The 21,077-nt window shown below is 46.8% G+C and overlaps 3 protein-coding genes across 4 annotated transcripts; 2 read left to right on the top strand and 1 right to left on the bottom strand.

Moving 5' to 3' along the window:
- Positions 1-2,123: 2,123 nt before the first annotated feature.
- LOC123099452 (uncharacterized) lies at positions 2,124-2,851 on the bottom strand. 2 transcript variants are annotated; one of them, XM_044521606.1, is made up of 2 exons: positions 2,538-2,851; positions 2,124-2,460 (listed from the first exon to the last, which is right to left on the bottom strand). In XM_044521606.1, exons 1-2 carry the CDS (start codon positions 2,826-2,828, stop codon positions 2,332-2,334), a joined length of 420 nt encoding a protein of 139 aa, XP_044377541.1. In that variant the 5' UTR covers positions 2,829-2,851; the 3' UTR covers positions 2,124-2,331. The 2 variants fall into 2 exon arrangements, with proteins under 2 accessions (XP_044377541.1, XP_044377542.1); XM_044521607.1 differs by having other exon boundaries at positions 2,124-2,457.
- Positions 2,852-8,247: 5,396 nt separating this feature from the next.
- Positions 8,248-14,778, top strand: LOC123095819 (mitogen-activated protein kinase kinase kinase 1). Its single transcript, XM_044517385.1, has 9 exons — positions 8,248-9,753; positions 10,594-10,678; positions 10,773-10,835; positions 10,969-11,126; positions 12,998-13,073; positions 13,155-13,214; positions 13,345-13,452; positions 14,067-14,333; positions 14,461-14,778. Exons 1-8 carry the CDS (start codon positions 8,582-8,584, stop codon positions 14,271-14,273), a joined length of 1,929 nt encoding a protein of 642 aa, XP_044373320.1. The 5' UTR covers positions 8,248-8,581; the 3' UTR covers positions 14,274-14,333; positions 14,461-14,778.
- Positions 14,779-15,639: 861 nt separating this feature from the next.
- LOC123095820 (protein OPAQUE10) lies at positions 15,640-19,923 on the top strand. Its single transcript, XM_044517387.1, has 8 exons — positions 15,640-16,152; positions 17,351-17,442; positions 17,886-18,036; positions 18,174-18,305; positions 18,440-18,574; positions 18,679-19,212; positions 19,321-19,475; positions 19,560-19,923. The coding sequence occupies exons 1-8, from the start codon at positions 16,027-16,029 to the stop codon at positions 19,693-19,695; spliced, it is 1,461 nt and encodes a 486-aa protein (XP_044373322.1). The 5' UTR covers positions 15,640-16,026; the 3' UTR covers positions 19,696-19,923.
- Positions 19,924-21,077: the final 1,154 nt, after the last annotated feature.

Below are 21,077 nucleotides of genomic sequence, written 5' to 3'. Positions count from 1 at the left end.
GGGAATTTATTCCTTAGGTAATTAATAGAATTACAATCAACCGTCAAGAGTTCCTCAATACAAGGTGAACCTCTTTGAAGAAAAACAGTAGTACACATCTCAGTACAGCTATAATTAGCCAGACAATCCGCTATCATATTCTAAAATCTAGTGAACTTTTGGGAAATAAACTCCCATCCTTCCATTAAGAACTTAATTTCCATTGCTAGATGACCATATGCCGACCGTGATAAGGTATCACCTGCTAAGCTCAATATTGTTATTTGGCGAATATGCCAGTTAAAGGATCTTTTCTAATTCGTTCAAGTGGAATTATGTTGTTACATCTGTCAAGATGCTTTCACATAGTTTTCACTTCAGCTCTGGTGCACCCTATTTTGTACCACTTTGGGTACCTTAGAGACTGACAACATCAATATAGGTAAACTTACAAAACTAAAATAGATGACTCCAGAAACCACGAGTACATTTCAGCTGAACAGATACCAAAGCACTTAGGTGCCTCCCGATACCTCCCACCCCCAACTAATCATGATGATTAATATATCCATTGCCTTGGTCAGAAACTACATTTGGGTGCACACATGTCATTTCCTTACGATACAAATGGGATATCAAACACCCACACTTCGGTACTACCTACATATACCTCTCACTATGGGTATCTTACAAAGGTGCATACATAGGATGGACTCATAGCAAAGTCCATATATGACATGGAACGAGATAATGTGGATAGAAAATGTGTGCTTCAAAATGATTTGCGATTGTCCGTGGCCCTATTAACTATTGGAACCCATTGGTACTATGGTAGATCATGATAACATGTATTGTCATGCACCACATGATCAATGAGTATGAGAGAGGACAACCGCTAAACTTTTGGTGCCTCTACAATGGGGAACATGTCCAACCACAACATCAAGCAAGGATGATCCAAAGATTCCTGGCATCGCATCGTGAGATCAAGAAGCTCATCACCAACTCCAAGATGATCATATTGAGCACTTGTGGCAACTTCATAACACTTGATTCTTGTACTTTTATCATGTTTTATTTGGATCATTACTTCATTTTGACCTATAGTGTCTTTGAATTTGAAGTGTCCTTGAAATGTATTCATTGGAATTATCAAGCTTCAACTTAATTTGGTGTGAAAATATCAAGTTGAAATGGAGTATCTATGCAAATGAATGAAGAACTACCAAACAATTATTTAGGAAGTTAAGTTTCAAGGAAAGGAAAAAAAAGAAGACAAAAGGCAAGGGAAGGGATAGGTGCACACTTTTTTTAACTTCTCAAATTTAAGGAGTTAAGGGTCGAAGGGGCTTGGGGGAGGGGGTTAAATTTGAAGGGAAGGGCTAGAGATGCCCTTAGGGGGTTGTTATCATTGGAATTATCAAGCTTCAACTTAATTTGGTGTGAAAATATCAAGTTGAAATGGAGTATCTATGCAAATGAATGAAGAACTACCAAACAATTATTTAGGAAGTTAAGTTTCAAGGAAAGGAAAAAAAGAAGACAAAAGGCAAGGGAAGGGATAGGTGCACACTTTTTTTAACTTCTCAAATTTAAGGAGTTAAGGGTCGGAGGGGCTTGAGGGAGGGGGTTAAATTTGAAGGGAAGGGCTAGAGATGCCCTTAGGGGGTTGTCTTCCCCTTCGATGTTCAGCTCCACCATAGGCGAGCTATGGCTAGCCACATGTGGATACGTGAGGCATCACTGCCTGCATCACAGTGACGTCAAAAAACATACCTTACACCATCAACCAAGGGGTAATAGCATGTGCTCCCACACCTCCCATGACGCCATGGTACGGGGGATTCTGGGTCGTTGGGTCGTGGATCCAATGGCTAGCATCAGAGCCTATTGCCCACGGCCGTTGCTACACCACCAAAAACCAACCTCGCGTCCAACACCAAGATCAATGGTCCCCGTCGTCACTCCGCAGCCACCGGAGACAATGGAGATCCACTGGCCTTGCCGGCAAAGCACCGGAGATGAGGCGTCTCTAACCTTCTTAATTCGGAAGGTTTTGACTCAAGAGTCTTCCAGATCCCGTCGTACGGCTCTTTCAAGAGGGACAGAAGTATCGTAGCAATTTGTGAGCAAGCACCTTCAACTCACGTCTAAATTTTAGAATGTTACGCAAGCGGCCTACCCAACCCATCTGCATTTTTGTTATGGTACATGTCGTACATGTGGAGATGCACGCACGAGTTCAGCACACACACAGAAAAATTCCGGAACACATGCAGATGCAGGCCTGATTCGCCGATGACCAACTGATTCTTCCTCGTATCGTCGAACTGTCGTGCATGACCAACCCGTTCAATCTGCTTTCCTGCACGACGCGTTCTCCCTGATCCTCCTGACGCGACGGAAAAACGTCCTGATCCAGAGCCGCGCCCACAGCCGGAGCCTGGAGCAGCAGCCCCTCCTCCGCCCCGCCACCACCTGCTGGTCGATCGAGGACGTTAGATGCACGTCGTGCATGCATGATCCAACGAAATAAGAAATGTTGTGCCGATCCGTACCTTGTCGTCGTTGCCGGCGCCGGGATCGTCCGCCCGCTTCCATTCGCCCCACTCCAGCGCGCGCGGCGGTCCCAAGGACGACGACGACGACGACGACCTCTGCCCGCCGCGCCGCCGCAGGTGCTGCGCGTACGCGAGCAGCATCGCCCGGCGGTTGTAGCCTCCCGCGACCGAGCGCGTCCTGGACGACGACGAGCCGTGGCTGCCGGAACGGCGGCGCGGCAGCTCCTGGTAGGCGGTCACGACGACCGTCCTGGCGGCATCCATGGACGTCCGCGTCGGCATCGGCATGCGTCCGAAGACTGGACCGTGTCGCTGTCGCGTATGGTCGTGCGTGGGGGGAGGGTAAATATAGGGGGGCGATCACGCGAGACCGCAGGCACGCAGTCTCTGGCTGAGATTGGTGGCCAGCGCGGCGAGGCCACACTTGCCGGAGCAGTTCGGCTCGGTCGCTCTCAGTTTCACTCGTCACAGCGAAGAGGCAGCTAGCTGTTTTTTTTTAATTAACGTACGTAGGCTGGATGGGTAATATGACAGGGACATGCAAGGCAAGGTTTTATGGGATGCATTGACTACTATTTCATGGGATGCATGGACTAGTAGTACTGTGGAAGAAAACGTGGTCTACATAGTATCTCGTCAACGGTCTTTGGTATGCGGGCCCTACTCAGTTTAATTTCTTCCTTTTTTTGAAAGGCAGTTCAATTTCTTCCTTGTCTAACATCTACTCCCTCCGTTCCTAAATATTTGTCTTTTTAGAGGTTTCAAATGGTGACTACATACGGAACAAAATGAGTGAATCTACACTCTAAAATATGTCTATATACATCCGTATGTGGTGACCATTTGAAATCTCTAGAAAGACAAATATTTAGGAACGGAGGGAGTAATCAGAAAGGACAGGCATAACTACTAGCCAAAGTCAGACATCACAAAATACCGGCTGCTGCCTGGTAGACTTGCCCATCAAATCTTGCCTCTCTGGTCTCTCATGTTTTTTTAGAAACTTTCAATTTATTCATTTTGACAGTACAAAGAACGACAGAGGTAATAAAATTTACAACTATGCCCGTGGATCATCTAGCGACGACTATAAACACCGGAGCGAACCGAAGATGCGCCGCCGTCATCGCTCCTCCCTCACAGAAGTCAGGCAAACCTTGTTGTAGTAGACAGTCGGGAAGTCGTCGTGCTAAGTCCCAGTAGGAACAGTGCATCAGAGTAGCAACCATTGCCAATGAAGAAAGTCGTAGATTAAAAAGATCAAACATGTAAACACCCAAATGAAGACGAACAAAGATCGGATCCAAACAGATCCACCGAAGACCATCACCGATTGAATCCCGCGAGATCCGACGGAGGCACTCCACACGTCCTCCAACGATGCTAGACGCATCTTCGGGGCGAGGATAGAACATGGGAGGCATTATTCCTACTAAGGACTTCGCCGCCGCCACACAGCCCCAACCAATACGTTGAATCTAACAATAACGACAACGGGGTCCCTCCCGCTAGCAGGGGGCCAAAACCCCCCGCACCTCCATGCCCTAGAGGCCATCCGAGATGGGGCGGATCAGCAGCGGCGCCGGCAGGAGGAGAAAAGCTCTTCTTGCGGATCATCACCCTCCTATAATAATTCCTCCTAACACGTAACCCTAGAGACCAATGTTGAGTGAGATCTTGGCTTCCCGCAAAATGAATGTGCTCATGACGAAATAGTTTGGAAGATCCTTTGTAACGAGGGTGGCATATGGCTTCATCTTATTAAGAACAAGCGTCTCCAAGGGCACCCGCCCTTCTAGTGCTCCATAGGGATGGCAAGTTTGCCCGTGGGTATGGGTACCCGCGGGTACCCTACCTGTCGTGGAATTGTCACGGCAGATGTCCTTAGTGAGAGGACTTAGTCGTGAGGTCTGCGCACGGTGGTGTTGAGTTTTTGGAGGGATCTCATCTAGGGATCGAGAAGCCTGCGATATGCCGGATAAAAAAAGAGCCGACGCCGAAGATAACGTCGACGAACCGTCGGAACGAAATTTGGAAGATCGAGTTCAAGAGAAAGTTGTACCTCAGTGGTAGCGAGCGCGCGCAGCGTACCCCACGGTGGGCGCCAACTGTCGTGGAATTGTCACGGCAGATGTCCTTAGTGAGAGGACTTAGTCGTGAGGCCAACGCATCTATGTGGTAGCTTGAGATGGGTTGAACGGGACGAGAGACGCGAGGCGGATCAACACACAAGACAAGGATTTAAACAGCTTCGGGCCCCGGAAAACATCATCCGGTAATAGCCCTACATGTTGTTTGTGGCTAGGTCTCATTATGCTCATGAGGGAGTCGCCGTAAACCGGCTCTCCTCTAGTTGTGTCTAGCCTTAACGATTATTTCCTGTCCCTCTTGGGGTGCTCTGCCCCTCCTTATATATGTTGAAGGGGCGGATTACATGACTAGTCCTAGTAGGATTAGGATTAATCTATTACAAGTGGAGTCCTAGTCTTGCTTCCTTTGTAGGAGAATATTCTTTATGCCTTTCCTCTTAAGCCGGCCCACCATCATACGAACCGGCATGCTGGGCCTTGGGCCTTGTTGTCCGTCTGACCCGCCCGCCGGGTTACTAATGAATCGTCAAGATCGGGCGGGTTTCCCGTGAGTCGCCAAGCTCCGGGCGGGTCACCAGTGAGTCGCCAAGATCCAGCCGGGGCATACATCCAGCCGGGTTACACCGCGGGGTATATCCCCGACACTACCCGAAAACAATGGGCATGGACAAGACTTGGAGAGATTTTGTACCCACGAGTAATGGGTATTCATACCCGCAAAATATATGAATAGGGTATGGGTATGAAATTTTGCCCATGGGTAACTCAATGGATACCCAGAAATTTTTTATTAATGGAAATAACTCCTATGGCATGTAGGATCAACACCCAACTCCTGTGGCCCACCCTAAATCTCGTATTCCTTATACCGGCCATGACTCATAGGCATGTAATTACCTGGCCACCACTCCTCCTACATCCTATGTGACTCCTCGAAAAGATTAAATCTCGACTCCTCGCTACCAGACTCTTGTCCAACTCTCGATCCAGCAACCCCCCATTCCCACCACTGCCTCCCACCGCGTTGGGCTTCCACCAACCATTGATAATACTGCCTGGATACCTCCAAGAGGCCACCCATTGGAGGAGCTCGCGTTAGTGCTATACTGCTCGCCCATCATCACTTGAATTTTAAACTCATTTTCTACATGTTAAAAATTTAAATGTTATATATTGAAGTCACCGGATACCCATTGGGTATAGGATACCCGATGGGTATGTGTGTGGGTACCAATTTACGCCCATGGGTATTGAAGTGGGTGGGTATAGAAATTTTCTATGGGTATGGGTTTGGGCAGAAGGAGGTTGTACCTGCCCATAGCCTACCCTTTGTCACCCCTACTGCTCCAGGAGGGGGGGATCCCAAGGCCCTGTTTGTTTCGGCTTTAATGCGTTGTTCTGGATTTACTTATCTCACAAAGCTGATTCGCAGTACCATTTTTGTCGCTGAAGCATGCTAGGACATGCTTTAGAAAATAAAATCCCCAAAATGGAATGAATCGAATTCGAACTTTGCCACTGAAGCTGATTCAAAATAGTCGTTTGTTTCAGTTTCAGATTTTTCAAAGCTGAATTTGGTTCCTAAAGCCGACACAAACATAACCCAAGTATGCAAGATGATCCAATCACATCATCTAGGAGAAAGCCTGACATGAGGCGAGGGACGGAGAGTCCACCGTTTTTGGCTGGACGTTTAGTCTAGCCTGAGAGCCTGTATAGAGGGATTCCCGGCTCTCTTCGCCATATGCAGTGCTCCGGATGTGCGTGTCATGAACATTATAAAAAATCCTATCGAATATCCCATTGCATATGTCATTCAGGATGGACGAGACAAACGCATGACGTGCCCTCTTGGCAATAGTTCCCGGATCCATCTCCGAGGTGTCGCGAAGTCTATATCTTGATCGCTCGCCACACTAGGAATATTTTCCTGATGGTCGTTGCACCAAAGGTTGGTCTTCAATCCGGGCCTCCGTGGATGGAGGAAGCCGCGAAATCCCGAGCCCCCCCTAATTTTTTTTAAAGAAGGTTGAAACCTCTGGCTTTTGCATCATCGTGATGCACGCAACCATCATGCCCCTCTAAATGTTAGAAAATTTCTTTGGCGGCTTCTTTTGGGTAGTTTGTCTCCGAGTACGAAAGCGAGGAAGTGTAACGGGTCGGGCAATGGTATGCGCCCGTTGTGTGCACACATATTCTTTTGCCATATGATAGCCCAATTATTATGGAGGTGCATTAGGGAAGCCTTTAGAGTGCATTTGGCGCCCCACGGATTCTTCCGAGTTCACTGTGATCCTTTGCGACGCTCTCTTGTAGGAGGAGGAGCCTCCTATGGTTTGCTTTCGCCGCAGTCTCCTGTGGTACACCAGGCACCAAATTGCTTTGACTTTGATCAAATTAAAGTTCACCATGTTAAGTTTAGGGGATCTGTTAGAAACGGCAAAAAATCATTGAAGTATATATACTCCACTAAGGGTTTTACTCTGTTAACTTATAGAGAATCGGCTAGAGATGCCCTTAAGTGCATTTGGTGCCTCAGGAATTCTTTCGAGTTCACTGTGATCCTCTGCGACGCTTTCTTGTAGGACCGTAGGAGGCTCCTCCTCCTACGGTTTGCTTTCGCCGCAATCTCCTACGGTACACCAAGTAGGACAACTTGTTCAGTTCAATGCAAGCAGGAATAACTCGCCACGTGGTGGCGCGATGCTGCTTAGCCGCCAGGACCAGAAGAAGCCGACCGTTCGGGAAAAAAAAAGGAAAATAACAAAAACAACCCCGAGCTGTACGTACGTATGCAGGCAGCACGCCCGTGACCATCGCGGCATCCCGCCATCCAGCCGCGTCATCCACACTCGGCGCTCCCACTTCCACTTCCACTTCCACGGGTCGCCGTCGAGCTGGAAGCACATGAGCCACACGCACACGTAGACACGGCCGGACGCCGCCGGAGAAAGTTAGTAAAGCTCAGCCGATCTGTCTCACGCGGGAGGCCAGCGCTAAAGCTGCTAATCAAACCAATCCACCCGAATGGCGCAACATTCTTCTTCCAGACAGAAATAATCTCACACCGTTTCTCCATCCAGCAATCAACATTTCCGATCGAGGAGTGCTCGTCAAGTAGAAGTAGTTGTCAAGACTGAGACTGTAAAAGCAGCACGATTTTTTTCTTTCTCTAAGAAAGGTGGCAACGTCCATCGAGATTCGCCTTTTGTGTTTTGGTTTGCAACTTGTACTACTACAAATGACCACCACTTGCTTGCAATTACTGTACCATAGTCCCCAGATGCCCGACCCAGATGGCCTTGAATTCTGTATTTCTGTTGCCTGCGCCGCCGGCCACCGCCGTGCGCCGCGCGCGCGCCACTGCCGTTGACAGCCGGTGGACGGACCGGCGACGGCGCGCTTTCACACCACTGGGCACTGGCCGCACGTCCACGCCAACGTTTTCACCGCTCGCGTCTCCCGCTGACTGGTGGGACCCACCCGTAAGCCGCATCGACCCCGTCCGCCCGTCCTTGTAACCGCGGGCCAATCCACCGCCGGTCGTCGCAGTCAACCCGCGTCCAGCCACCCCGACGTCCCCTTCCCCAAAGAGACCACGGCAGGCCCGACGTCCCGACCTCGACGCGACTGCCCGCGGGCCCCTCGACGGCGCAGGCCCACCTGGCATTGAACCCGCGGGACCGGCCGCGTCGGAAATTATTTACCCACCGCGCGCCAGCGAGCGCGCACGCCACCTCCTCCTCCCCCGCAAGCAGCCGCAAGCCGCCGAGGCCGACGGCGACGGGAGCCCCCCAATCCCCAAATCCTGCGGCGCGGGGCCTCAAATTCGGCGCCGCGCAGCAGCCTCGGTCCGGCATATGGATCCAGATGTTCTCGTGGGCCCGTAGCAAGTAGTCCTCGCCCGCCTCCTCCTCCGGCCGCCGCGGCGTCGGCGGGGACGCCGCCGCCATGGACTCCGGCAGCAGCCGCCGCAGCGGCGGCGGGGGGAGCGGCCGCGGCAGCGGGAGTGGGAGTGGGAGCGGGAGCGGGAGCCGCGGACGCAGCCCGCGGCTGGAGCGGCGCAACGCGGCGAAGCACATCGACTACGAGGCGGGGGCGGCGGCGGCGGCGGCGGCGACGACGTCCGTGTCCGCCTCGTGGTCGACCTCGTCGTCGGAGCGCTCGCCGGGGACGCGGCCGACGCGCTCGCTCGACCTCGTGGCCAGGGGCGGCGGCGCGGACTTCCGCATCAACGGCAGCGCGGAGGGGGAGGTCGACGAGCTCTGCCGCAGCCTGGGGCTGTCGGGCCCGGAGGACTTCGCCATCCCCGTCGCCGCCTGGGAGGCCCGCAAGGCGCGCTCCAGCTCCGACCTCCTCGCCCGCCCCCGCCCGGACCCGGACTCGTCGGCTCCTCCCGTGGACGAGCCCGCCCCCGTCGTCCGCACCGTCTCCGCCCCCGAGGCCCCGTGGCCCGCGCCTCACTCCTTCCCCGACCCCATTCCCGAGGAGTCCATCCACTCCTCCGCATCCACCGCCACTGCCACTGACTCGGTGGAGGAACCCATCATCGCGCCGCCGGAGGAATCCCCCAAAGCTACCCGTGTGGTTGCTGTTGCGGCGCCCATCGTGGCCTTGTCACTTCTCTCGCCGAGAAGGGGCGGCGGTGAGGTCGGGATCCGGGGCGTCCGGCCGCCAGTGCTCTCCCCGCCTCCACCGATCACGGGGCTCGCACCGCCTCCGGCGAGGCAGTCGTCTGTGGCTGAGATCATGAGCGGATCGGCCTGGGACATTGTGAACTCGTTCGCTCCCACGGAGGAGAATAGTGAACTGAGAATGGCCTATGGACATGTTGAAACATCTCGCATGTCAGACACAGAGGAGGATAATCCTGAGGAGAACGATGAAGGATTGACAGGGCTTGAGGGGGAGCTTAAAGGGTGGAGGGTAGGGGAGACCTTTGAAGGGTTCACCGGGACATCCTCATTGTCGACAACAAATGATGATGATGCATCTAGCACGAATACAGAGGCCGTGTTCGTCATCTCGCCGAATGGCAAGTTCAAGCGGAACATCAAGTCATGGATGCGTGGTGCACTTCTGGGAAGTGGCTCATTCGGGATGGTGTACGAGGGGATCAGTGAGTAAGTAGCAATGTTATTATTGGCATTTTATTGTTCATTCATGCACCTTATATGTTTTTAACTTCTATAAACGGTCCAAGGAGGTACTGGGCTCTTCTGTCTAATTTAGGCATAACTTGAAAGTAAACCTGTTATTCACCTTGTGTTATGGTTAGTTTATCTACAGATAAGCTCAGTTAGTCCAAACAGCCGCATTGTGCCGTCGTCCGCCCCTATAACAGGGGCAGCACCACACCATTTAGCATGTACTAGAGTTTACAAGTACACATCACTATATCATTCTACAGATAGGTTATCAAACATCTATTTGGGCAAGTATGTGTGTGTTAGTTTGGGGTGGAGGTGCTCAGAACAGATCTGATACACACTGGTCGCTGAATTTCGTAAAAAAAATCCTCACACACTTGAACATGGTGTATTTAGAATATAGTATGGAATGCACTTAACTTTGGCCCTTCAAAACTTATTATGTACACACCTTGCTATATTCTGCGGGTAGGAACAGTGAGTTGTGCAATCAAGCCCATTTCTTTAATTTAGGGCAACCAGGCGAGGCAGCAGATCACTGCAGTCTGGATGTGTTACCGCCATCTGCCGTAGTAACATGTCTGGTACAACAAATGTTGATTTGCTGATGGCATGCTTCTGTACATGTTCTGACCATGATTATTCATATGTCATAAAGCTCACAATAATCTGCACAGACTGGGATCTAGTAGAGTGATTACTGATTGCTTTATGCCTTTATCTGAGGAGTGACCAAGTGTACTTGTTTCAGCTGTACCATTTGATAAACATTTAATATATTTCAATGCTGTCTGTTATCAAATATTTCTGCAGTGAAGGTGCGTTCTTTGCTGTTAAGGAAGTATCTTTGCTTGACCAAGGAAGCAATGCACAGCAATCTATTCTTTCACTTGAACAGGTTAACTATTGCTCTTGATTTGTCTCAGAGTACATCTTCTAAAGCTATACTCTTCAATTTTCATTGTCTGATTTTATGTTTTTTTGTTTCTTAGGAAATCGCTCTCCTTAGTCAGTTTGAACATGAAAATATAGTCCAGTATTATGGAACTGACAAGGTATTCCACACTCCTTTTGATGTTCCTAGGTTATGCATTGCGATTCTAGATTATTTTTTTGTTTAAGCAATCCTTATGTCACATACAAAAATTGATTTATTTGTGTATAATGATGTTCGAATATTAAATGCAGGAAGAATCAAAACTCTACATTTTTATTGAGCTTGTTACACAAGGTTCTCTTTCATCCCTCTATCAAAAGTATAAACTGCGAGATTCACAAGTCTCTGCGTACACAAGGCAAATTCTCAATGGATTGGTTTATCTCCATGAGAGGAATGTGGTCCACAGGTATAATGTTGCTTCTCTTATGATTTATCTTGAAAATAATCAGTGCTTACTTACTTACTAAGCCTTTTGTCCCAAACAAGTTGGGGTAGGCTAGATATGAAACCCTTTCACGAGGACTTCCCAGGAGGTCACCATCCTAGTACTACTCTCGCCCAAATGGGTTTCATACCCATAGGACTGGCTAGTTTTTACGTTGGCTCGCCAAGCCTATCACAACCCTTAGATATGAAACCCTTTCATGAGGACTTCCCAGGAGGTCATCCATCCTAGTACTACTCTCGCCCAAATGGGTTTCATACCCATGGGACTGGCTAGTTTTTACGTTGGCTCGCCAAGCCTATCACAACCCTCCTCCTTTACCCGGGCTTGGGACCGGCTATGCCTAGAAGACATAGGCGGAGTTTGAAAATAATCAGTGCTTATGAGCCAATAAATTTTGTCCTTTGAACCTCTTTTCTAGTATTGAATAGTGAGTTTTTTATCTCATGCGTCATGCACTTATAATGTGAATAGCACATAGGGAGCAAGTTCGCTTTCCAAAAGCTAGTACCTGCTCCACCTTCTTAAGGTGGCATCCACCATAGAGGCATAGACTACTGGAGGTTAAGTGGGTTCTTTTGGTTCATAAGCAAATAAAGCTCTTTTGCTCTCCCTTCTTTTTGTTCATTTTGTGTCACGTGGAAGGTTGAGATGCGGAGTCGATTTTTTTAATAATTTATTAAAAAAAAATCAGTGCATTACATGGTTTAGATGGGTATCCTCTGTACTGTAGTTTGGGATTGTGAAGTCAACAAAGAACACAACAATGATCGATGAGGTACAGCCTGTTAGGAACAGAGCAAGTAATTCGCTCACCATCATCATTTTGGATTCTCTACATCAGAGCAAGTAAACACTTGACCCTCTGACTGGTACCCTGGAAAAGGCACCATTGCTGGCTTGGTCAAATACAGGGACTGCTTGATGTCTGTTTTTCATCCCATTTTGTCTCTTTCTGTTTTGCATTGGATATGTCATTTCTTGATGCTTCCATTTACTACAAGGCTAAACTGATAATACACCACTTTAACATTTCAGAGAATTTGCCGTTTTAAACACCCGTAATTCTACGATTTGGCATTTTGATCACTTTATTTCTTTTCCTGCATCTTTAACTCACTTGAAATGCCAATTTTGTCCTCTACGTAAATGAAGTTCTTTATTATTTTTGAAAAATACACAAGTGCGTTTCACCATACATACCTAAGCACCTGAAGCCTGCAGGCGCATACGCACACACATGTGCACTACAATTGCCTAACCCTATTCAGCAAAGATTAGACCAATAAATGAGCTTTTTCTGGACCTTCATACTACTAGCAAATTAATAGACCCCCTCATGTGCTCGTTGAGAACTGCAAGGCGAGTACCAGAGGAGTGGTAATACGGCCTGCTCACCTGCCACATGCTTTGGTTTTGCACTTGGTAGTAGTGGCAGCACATAGTTCTTCCCCCTTGGCTACAACATGAACATGATTGTCAGCCTCAACAAAGCATTGCTCCGGCCATTGGCCAAGCTGACCTGCACGACAGCAACCACACCTTCAAGACCTGTTTTTCTCTTCTTCTGAAAAGGCTCTTATGTTATAAGTAAAATGCTAGGCATTGACATATAGCTATAGAGGGCAAAGTCGATATTTCAAATGGGTGGAAAAGAAGCAAAAAGATAAAGGAAAAATAATAAAGATGGTGAAATGTTAATTCATAGAATTACAAGTGTTTAGAGGGCCCAATCCTAAATTACAATAAAATTGATGCCAAATCTTTGGATAATCATCAATCCTCCCTTCATACAATATTTTTGATTAATTGAGACATTTCTTTATACTCAGAGATATCAAATGCGCCAATATATTGGTTCATGCAAATGGATCGGTAAAACTTGCAGATTTTGGCTTGGCAAAGGAGGTGAGCCTTGTTTCTTCTCCGAGGTTATTTGCATGTCTTCAAATGGCAAATTGTCTTATATGTACTTTCTTTTAATTTCAGATGTCTAAAATTAATATGCTGAGATCATGCAAAGGAAGTGTTTATTGGATGGCACCTGAGGTAATAGTCATACTTTAATGGCAGTATTCAAACTATTCAACTTTGATGTTATTTGGCAATATTTGAGGAATAATTTTTGTGGTATCTTTTAATAAGCACCCAAGTTCTAAATGCACCTTCCCACTTTCAGGTTGTTAATCCTAGAAAAACATACGGGCCTGCAGCTGATATGTGGAGCTTGGGCTGCACTGTGTTGGAAATGCTAACCCGCCAAATACCATATCCTAATGTCGAGTGGGTATGTCATATTTTCCACTTCACATGTTTTAGTTCTCTGTTATTGACTTGGCACACAGAAAATTAAGTATGTTGCATCATTAACTTTATTACGTGTTAGACCTTTGTTGTCTAGGGCATTGAACTTTTGGGTGTGAAAAATGTTATACTTAAGTTGCAGAAAAACTCTGATTCGCTATGTGACTTTGTAATAAAGATGCGGTAGGATGCCAGCAGATCTTGTCCTTTTTCTTTAAGTAAATCGATATTTCGGGATTTGGGAACTGTCCATGCACTTGCTGAGGCAGAACATGGGGAAATCATCACCTTCCCCCCTTCAAGCCTGAATCATTTATCAGATATAGGCAATAGCTATTCTAATTTTTATATTTGGTACATATAACAATGATAACCCTGTGCCTTTAAAATTTTGTGTTACTTTTTTTTGACTAGTTTTTTAGTACGGTGAAAACAGCACGTTATTTGTGTCTGATGATTTGGGTTCTAAAAAACGTGCGTGTGATTATTTCTATGGAGTGTACTTCTCTCTGAATGATAATCTGGATAACTCGTTGAAATTTAACCTACTTGGTGTTGATTGTCGGCTCTCAACTAATGCTTCTTTGCTTCTTGTAGACAAATGCCTTCTTTATGATTGGCAAAGGGGAACAACCTCCCATTCCCAGCTACTTGTCAACAGAAGCTCAAGATTTCATACGCCAGTGTGTACGAGTCGATCCAGACGAGCGACCTTCCGCATCACAACTTTTGGCGCACCCATTTGTTAACAGGCCACTTCGAGCTTCTTTTGATTCTTTGTCTCCTCCGATCAATAGGCCGTAGCAGTGATAGTGTGGTTTCTCTGTTTGTGCAACCACGGTCCACGGCTCATCTCCTGATTTGGTAAGCTATCTACTTATGCCAAACGTATTATGTACAAGCATCCTAGATTTTAGCTTTCCCATTTATTTAGTCAATGCCAGTTCTGCACACCATTGTTCCATTTTCAATATAGCCTATCGTTTTGCAGATCTTCATGATCTCCACCGTGGGGGACCATACTTTAGGAGGACGTAGTTGAGCATGTGCAGTCAAATAGGATGGGTGAGGTTGAGCACTGACCATGTTTGTTGGATTGTTTGTGGATTTTCTTCATAGGCGAAGGTTTCAATAGATTTTGTTGTACAACTTAGTGGAGGAGAGTTGGAACTGCAGTGCTGCTAGGGTGACCTGATCTGCTGCTTTGTAAATGTTTGACCACTGGCTATTATTCTTTACCCCATGGCTTGCTGCTCCTAAATCAACTGGAGCATTATATCGCATGGTATAGCAGCATTCTTTTTTCTTATAGCGAGTGGGAAATTTGCATTTTTGTGGTGTTTATCACTTGCCCGCAATCAACAGGAGCAACTGCTGTGTATCTTATTAGGTTCCTTCAGGTCGCATTCTGTTTGCTGACCGGATCATCAAATGAGATGCTACCTGGATTACCTGCCCTGGAAACTGGAATGTGACTGAGGTCCCGTTTGATTTTACTATGATTAACTTGCACATGGTGGTCGGCCCCTAAATAATTGTGGTTTGACTAAACAGCAGGCAGTACTAGTATATCGGTTAATTCCTTCCGTATGTAGATTATGCTTTACCCTATTCGTTGAATACTGTGGAGTAAAGTTTGATTGAAATGCTAATTGCATTTCAATGATACGATACGAAGTAGTCTCTCCGTCCGAAAAAGCGATACATCCAGAGAGAAGTTTGGGACAAGTTGGAAGTAGTAGTAACACGGGATAGGAAATACTCCTAGTGATCCCAATGAAGCTCACGCCACCACTGGATTTCAGCTGTTTCCGCACGTACTCAAGACCTTTGACAGCCAGGCTATCTGCGGCCGTACGTGGTCGAGATGGATAAGCAGCCTCTTCTCCCAGAGGACCCGTCTCCTGCACCACAGGACACGGGTGAGCACCGTGCCTGTACGTCGTCTACCAGTCTGCACTCTGGAGTGTGCTACTCGCAGCAGCCACGGCCCCTGGCCATACGATACGGATGGCGGACTGGGCGCCCACGGCGCCAGCCCCGTCGCCGTCTCCTCCGTCTCCCGGTTTTGTCCCGCCTGCTCGTGTAAGTCGTGACGAGCCCGCCAGACGGCGACACGGCAAGCAGCGCCGCTAAGCCCCAGACCCGGCCCTGGCCCTGGCCCGGAAATCAAAACCCCTCCTCTCGGCGTCGGCACGTTGCACACACGCGCACACACCTGGCTTTGGCTCTGGCTGGCCGCCGCACGCACGGCAAACCGAGCGAAATCCCAGCGATGGGCGCGCGCATCACGCGCGCGGGATTGCAATAGAAAAGGCGAGCGGTGCCAGTGGCAGTAGTAATTAGCGCGCGGGGGTCTCGTACCGTACCGGCCGCGCTTATTCCGGCGCAGCGCGCGACACGCGGTCACCGCGTGGCCGCCCCCCGCACCCGCCCGCATCGCCGCGCACTCCACCGCCGCTGAAGCAAGCAAGTAGCAGCAGCGGCAGCCAGACCGAGAGGCCTCGGGCGGAGGACCTCGACACCTCGAGGGACGCGCCGCACCATCGCCATCGCCATGAGGAGGGCGCAGCCGCAGCAGCACGGGACGGCGCCGGCGCCGGGGACGGGGACGGGGGTGGTGCGCGTGGACAAGGCCTCGCCCGCGTCCAGCTTCCGCCAGCTCGACGACGCCTTCCTGCAGGTCAGTCAGTCGAAACCACCTTCATCTTCTCCCTCGCCTCCCAATGGAACAGTGAGTGAGGCCTGCCCCGCTCTCTCGGCGCACCCACAACGGCAGCGCCGAGTTCCCGGCGTACCGGAGCCCGAGCGCGTGAATGCCGCCCGGCCGGCCGGCGTCGCGCCCTGGGTTTCTTCTGGCCGGCTCTGTTCCCTGATTTCTCGCCGATGGTCCCGCGCGCGTTCTACGTGCGCGGACGGTCTGGCCTGGCGATCTGCCGCGCCAGATGTTCAGGATAGGATACTCTGATTCGACGGCGTGTTCTACGTGATAAGATAATCAACGCCGAGATGTCGATCGTATCCGTGCACTTGAAAGAGATGGATGGATCATGGATGCGGTGCTTGCCAACTGCTGCAATGGGACGTCCGATTTACTATAGAAATTTCCCAAGACGTTGATGTGTGCATTTTGCACAGCAAATCCGTGTCTCATAAACATGAGGTTGAGCTGTGCATTCTGTTGAACTTTTTTTAATTTTTTTTTCATACAATTATGTGTCAACATTGGATAAAACTGTATTGTACTAGCTAACTTCTTCTGCTACGAATGTCAATCGTATTGCGCTGTATATACAACAGAACATTTCAAAATGTACACCTAAGTATGCATCCTAAACTCAACCGCAAACATTCTTAGTAACTACCAATACTTAGGCTGTATAGGATATAAGAAATACTCCCTCCGTTTCTAAATATAAGTCTTTTCAGAGATTTCAATATGAACTACATACGGATGTATACAGACATACTTTAGAGTGTAGATTCACTTATTTTGCTCCGTATGTAGTCCGCATTGAAATCTCTAAAAAGACTTATATTTAGGAATGGAAGGAGTAGTGTAGAGTGTAGTGCAGTTCTTCATTCTGTTTTCGCAAAATAAAAAATGTTCTTTCATTCTGTTCTTTTATGTATCCTCTTGAAGTGCAGATGCTTACCAGCACATCTTTTTGTCTGTTTGATATCCTGTACTGAAAATACTTTTCTTGTTGGTTATACATATACCTCTGCACTAACCACCTTTTTTTCTGTCACTATCCTGCTTCTGTACATCAGAATATCTTCTATTGTGCTTATATATACTATATATTATCATTTTGACTTTGTGTTGACAATTGTTTTTATTTTTTTGGCTTCCCTTTTTATTTATGTGTTCGTTTCAGAAACAAACAAAAATCTGGCTTGGCGAAGTTCTCCATGTTAGGTTTGATGAAGACATTTTGGTAGCAGACCTTCTAGGTGACGGGGAATTGCTGTAAGATCCATTCATCGTCACTTTCTACTTCTCTAGCATGCAATCCTACTACTTGGTGTTACTTCGTACTCCCTCTGTAAAAAATATAAGAGCGTTTAGATCACTACTTTAGTGATCTAAATGCTCTTATATTTCTTTATAGAGGGAGTAGGTTTTTGTATGAATTTCCTTTTATGTAATGTGCAACTAAGAGATCTTGGGTTGCAGTGAATGATATGCTTTAGCTAATAATGCCTAATAGGCAACTTTGGTTCTTTACAAGTGTGAGCTTCTGTCTACATTATGAGCCAACTGTTCAGAAAAATAATGCTTAACACTGCCCAATCCTTTACCTTAATTTTATGGGCAATATTAATCAAAGTAGTCACATGTTCTGAGACATTTTTTATTTCCTTAGCTTTTCCTAATTTTTCTTTGATACATTCTGCTTTTTATGCCGACAGATTTCAAGTTTCCAAAGTAATATGGAAGAGGCTACTCAGAAAGAACAAAGAACAACTCAAGCAATCAAAAGTATATATTTATGAGAGACCATCTTTTGGTAAAAGCAATGGGAAATATACGCCCTATCCAAAAGTAGACTCGTTTCTAAAGGTATTAATAATTTAATGTTACTCCTAGCAGTTTAGCAAGTCGTTATCTTTATTTTCAATTTATAAGTGCATTAATTTTCACTTTATCGGCTTGATTTTTTTTGAAAGGGCAGCTTATCATATTTTTTTTCTTTCTAGGTATGCCAAACCCTTGGATTAGCTGGAATTGATTTGTTTACCCCTTCTGATGTGGTCGAGAAAAGAAATGTTCGGAAAGTCTGCATGTGCATACGTTCACTGTCTAAAAAGGCTGGGATGATGCAGCTAAACGTAAGTCCTGGATTTGAATGCAACCCATTTCAACAATGACTTTCTTTCTGCAAAATAAAAACATTTTGGTCAAATTTTCATTGACCAATAAACACTGTAATTCTAAAACAAGTGTTTCTGCTCCCTGGTGACAGGTGCCTGATTTTGATGTTGTAACCCACACAATAGCCATGCCCAACTATATTGTTGGAGGCATCCGCAGAAGCTTGGAGCAGCCACAATGCAGTTCATCTTGTTCGAGTGGGCACAGTCCGCATGCCATTTCTAAAGTACCACATTAGCTGGCAAACTCTTTGTAACAATTGTTTCAGTTTTCTTTGCATGTTCTTGCCGACTGATCAATATTATTCCTTTCAATCCCTATTTTCCACAGAGCATATTTGAAGGACAGAGTGATGAACAAAGCGACCGACATTATGACTCTGATGAAGCAGAGAGCAGTCTCTTTGTGCTAGGGCCTCAGGATTCTCTTGATGACGACAAACTTTCCGAGCTTTTGCAGTTGGGTGATGCCCCCAAGGAAGAAAGAGAAGGCTATGGAGACAGTGGGCATGAAATGCCCGAAGAGAAGTCGCTAGCCGAATCAGCGGGATCACTTGACGCTGGTGTTATGGATGCTGATACTACGAATTCAACTCCTTTTCATGAGAACCTACTCTCACCAACAGATCGGTGTTCAACAACTAGAACAAATAAATGTTCGCTAAGCTCAGAAGAGTCAGACTCCATAAACAGTTATTTAGCTTCCGACAGTTGCAAGAATGATTTGAACGGTCCTCCTGTCAAAGTGTCCGAAAGGATTCATGATGGACACGCCGAACCTTCACATGATTCTGTTCAGGGAAATGGGAAAATATTCACTGATCACCCAGAAAAAGATGATAGCGCAAGGACTAAGGATCACATGGTATTTCCTGATATGCCAAGCATTTTGGATGCTACTCTTATTGTTATTTCTTTTTGTCTGGACTACCACAACAGAACAATAACATTTATCTTGACTTTGCTAATCCAGGAAGCTTGCAAATCCGACAAACTGGATACAACTGAAAACAACAGCAATGCTCAGGGCACAGGGAACGATGCTCCAAAATCTGGGAATGGGGTGCTGAAGTCAGTTGCTGGAGGGATCACGCTCATTGGCGCAGTGTTCTTTGTAGCTCATCTCAGGTATGGGATCATTGTGAGCATTAGACAGTAATCTGACGTGTAGGACATTAATAGATCTTCTGAAACCGTCTATCAATGCTGCAGGAGGAGCAAGGGGATAAGCTTTACAACAATTTTGCCTTCACTTTCTGAAAAAACAATTCAGAGCGACTCAAGGGCGAAGAAAGTCGAAAACGGAAAGACAACTGAGGTATATCCAGGCGGATGGCTCAAGGTTTGACAGGACGGACATGCCGAATAATCGGGCACAATTTGGAAGGTTATGTCTATGATGTAAATTCATATGTACTGGACTTATGGAGCGTTACATACCAGCTGTATCCTAATTTGGTTATAGAGCTGCGTCAAGTGACCTAAAGTTAAATGCGATATATATTACCGTTCTTTCCGTGTAAAGAATTGTATAGGTGATTTATCACTGTTCATAATTCAGAGCAACTTTCTACTAGCTTCAGGCTGCGTCATGGAGGTGAAATATGTCCAACTTTTTTGAACTAGCTTTTGCCTACTTTCTTGTTTGGTTAACCAACTTTTCTTGTTATAGTGGCTATTTTTCCCAGCAGATTAATATGGTTTTGCCAATTCTGAGTCGTGTGAGTTTTTATTATGTCTATGTTGACATCTTGAGCTGTGTGATGTGTCGGTGTTGATTTGTATAGAGGGTATAGAGATTTTCCTTTTGGGAAAAGGGCAACAGCCATGTATTATATATTAAGTAGCACATGCCAAAATACACAACGGAACATGGAACATGGGTCTAGGCGCACCTGAATTTCAAAAATAATAATTAAAAATAGTAAAAAAAGTGAAACTTTGTCGAAACAAGCATTGTTTAGTGTACCTCACGTCTAAAGTTTCGCGACAAAATAACTTCGGTGGTATTCGGAACAAATACAAACAAAACCGGCAACATATTAAGCTTACCATTCACACATTTGTGGTTGCAATTTTGTCTTTTTCGCCTACAATACTACGGAAGTCACTTTGTCGCGAAACTTTACATGTGAGTGATACACAAGAAAACGCTTGTTCCGACAAAGTTCCACATTTTTTTTCCATTTTTTCAAAAAAAAAATTGCCTAGTCGAGTGCGCCTACACCCATGTTCCAAAAATCTGCACTGGTAGCACATGGCCTTATGAAAATACCTACATAGAAATTGAAAAATACCTCCTAATCTTTAGGGGTGCCAAAATTTTCTTCCTCCTACATCCATCGACAGTACTCTGTGAGCAAAGCTCATTGCCGGCTCTTGGTCTTTGTCTCAACAGAGCAAACTTGTTGAAACCCAAAAACTTGTAGAAGCAGTAGCCGGTAAGTCGTCAATGTATATCAGAAGACCGCGCCAGCCATGATCTACATAGCAAATTACTGCCTCAAAAAAGAGAACATCGGAAAGGGCATGTAAGACGCCTCAGCTTCCTACTATAAGACACCTTATCATTCAAGGACGAGTAAAAAGTTATTGCACCTGATATGCTTGGCGATCCAAAGGTTTGGCCAAGCGGAGTCGTGGAGCACAAATCTCACACCGATCAGGCCGAGGTTGGCCAACCTTCGTAGTAGAGTCCGAGAAACAAAACACATGGCCATGTTGTCTGCT

This window comes from Triticum aestivum, chromosome 4D, assembly GCF_018294505.1.
Source record: "Triticum aestivum cultivar Chinese Spring chromosome 4D, IWGSC CS RefSeq v2.1, whole genome shotgun sequence".
Classification (NCBI taxonomy): Eukaryota; Viridiplantae; Streptophyta; class Magnoliopsida; order Poales; family Poaceae; genus Triticum; species Triticum aestivum.
Note: the sequence above shows the minus strand (reverse complement) of the source record. Positions and strands in the feature narration are given on the sequence as shown.

Excerpts from the sequence above, each read along its gene's own strand:
- LOC123095819 (XM_044517385.1), top strand. The coding sequence starts at position 8,582 with ATGGACTCCGGCAGCAGCCGCCGCAGCGGCGGCGGGGGGAGCGGCCGC. Across the intron at positions 9,754-10,593 it reads GTGTACGAGGGGATCAGTGA|TGAAGGTGCGTTCTTTGCTG; the intron begins GTAAGTAGCAAT and ends ATATTTCTGCAG. Across the intron at positions 10,679-10,772 it reads CTATTCTTTCACTTGAACAG|GAAATCGCTCTCCTTAGTCA; the intron begins GTTAACTATTGC and ends TTTGTTTCTTAG.
- LOC123095820 (XM_044517387.1), top strand. The coding sequence starts at position 16,027 with ATGAGGAGGGCGCAGCCGCAGCAGCACGGGACGGCGCCGGCGCCGGGG. Across the intron at positions 17,443-17,885 it reads CTAGGTGACGGGGAATTGCT|ATTTCAAGTTTCCAAAGTAA; the intron begins GTAAGATCCATT and ends TTATGCCGACAG. Across the intron at positions 19,213-19,320 it reads CAAGGACTAAGGATCACATG|GAAGCTTGCAAATCCGACAA; the intron begins GTATTTCCTGAT and ends TTGCTAATCCAG.
- LOC123099452 (XM_044521606.1), bottom strand. The coding sequence starts at position 2,828 with ATGCCGATGCCGACGCGGACGTCCATGGATGCCGCCAGGACGGTCGTC. Across the intron at positions 2,461-2,537 it reads GCGCCGGCAACGACGACAAG|CAGGTGGTGGCGGGGCGGAG; the intron begins GTACGGATCGGC and ends TCGATCGACCAG.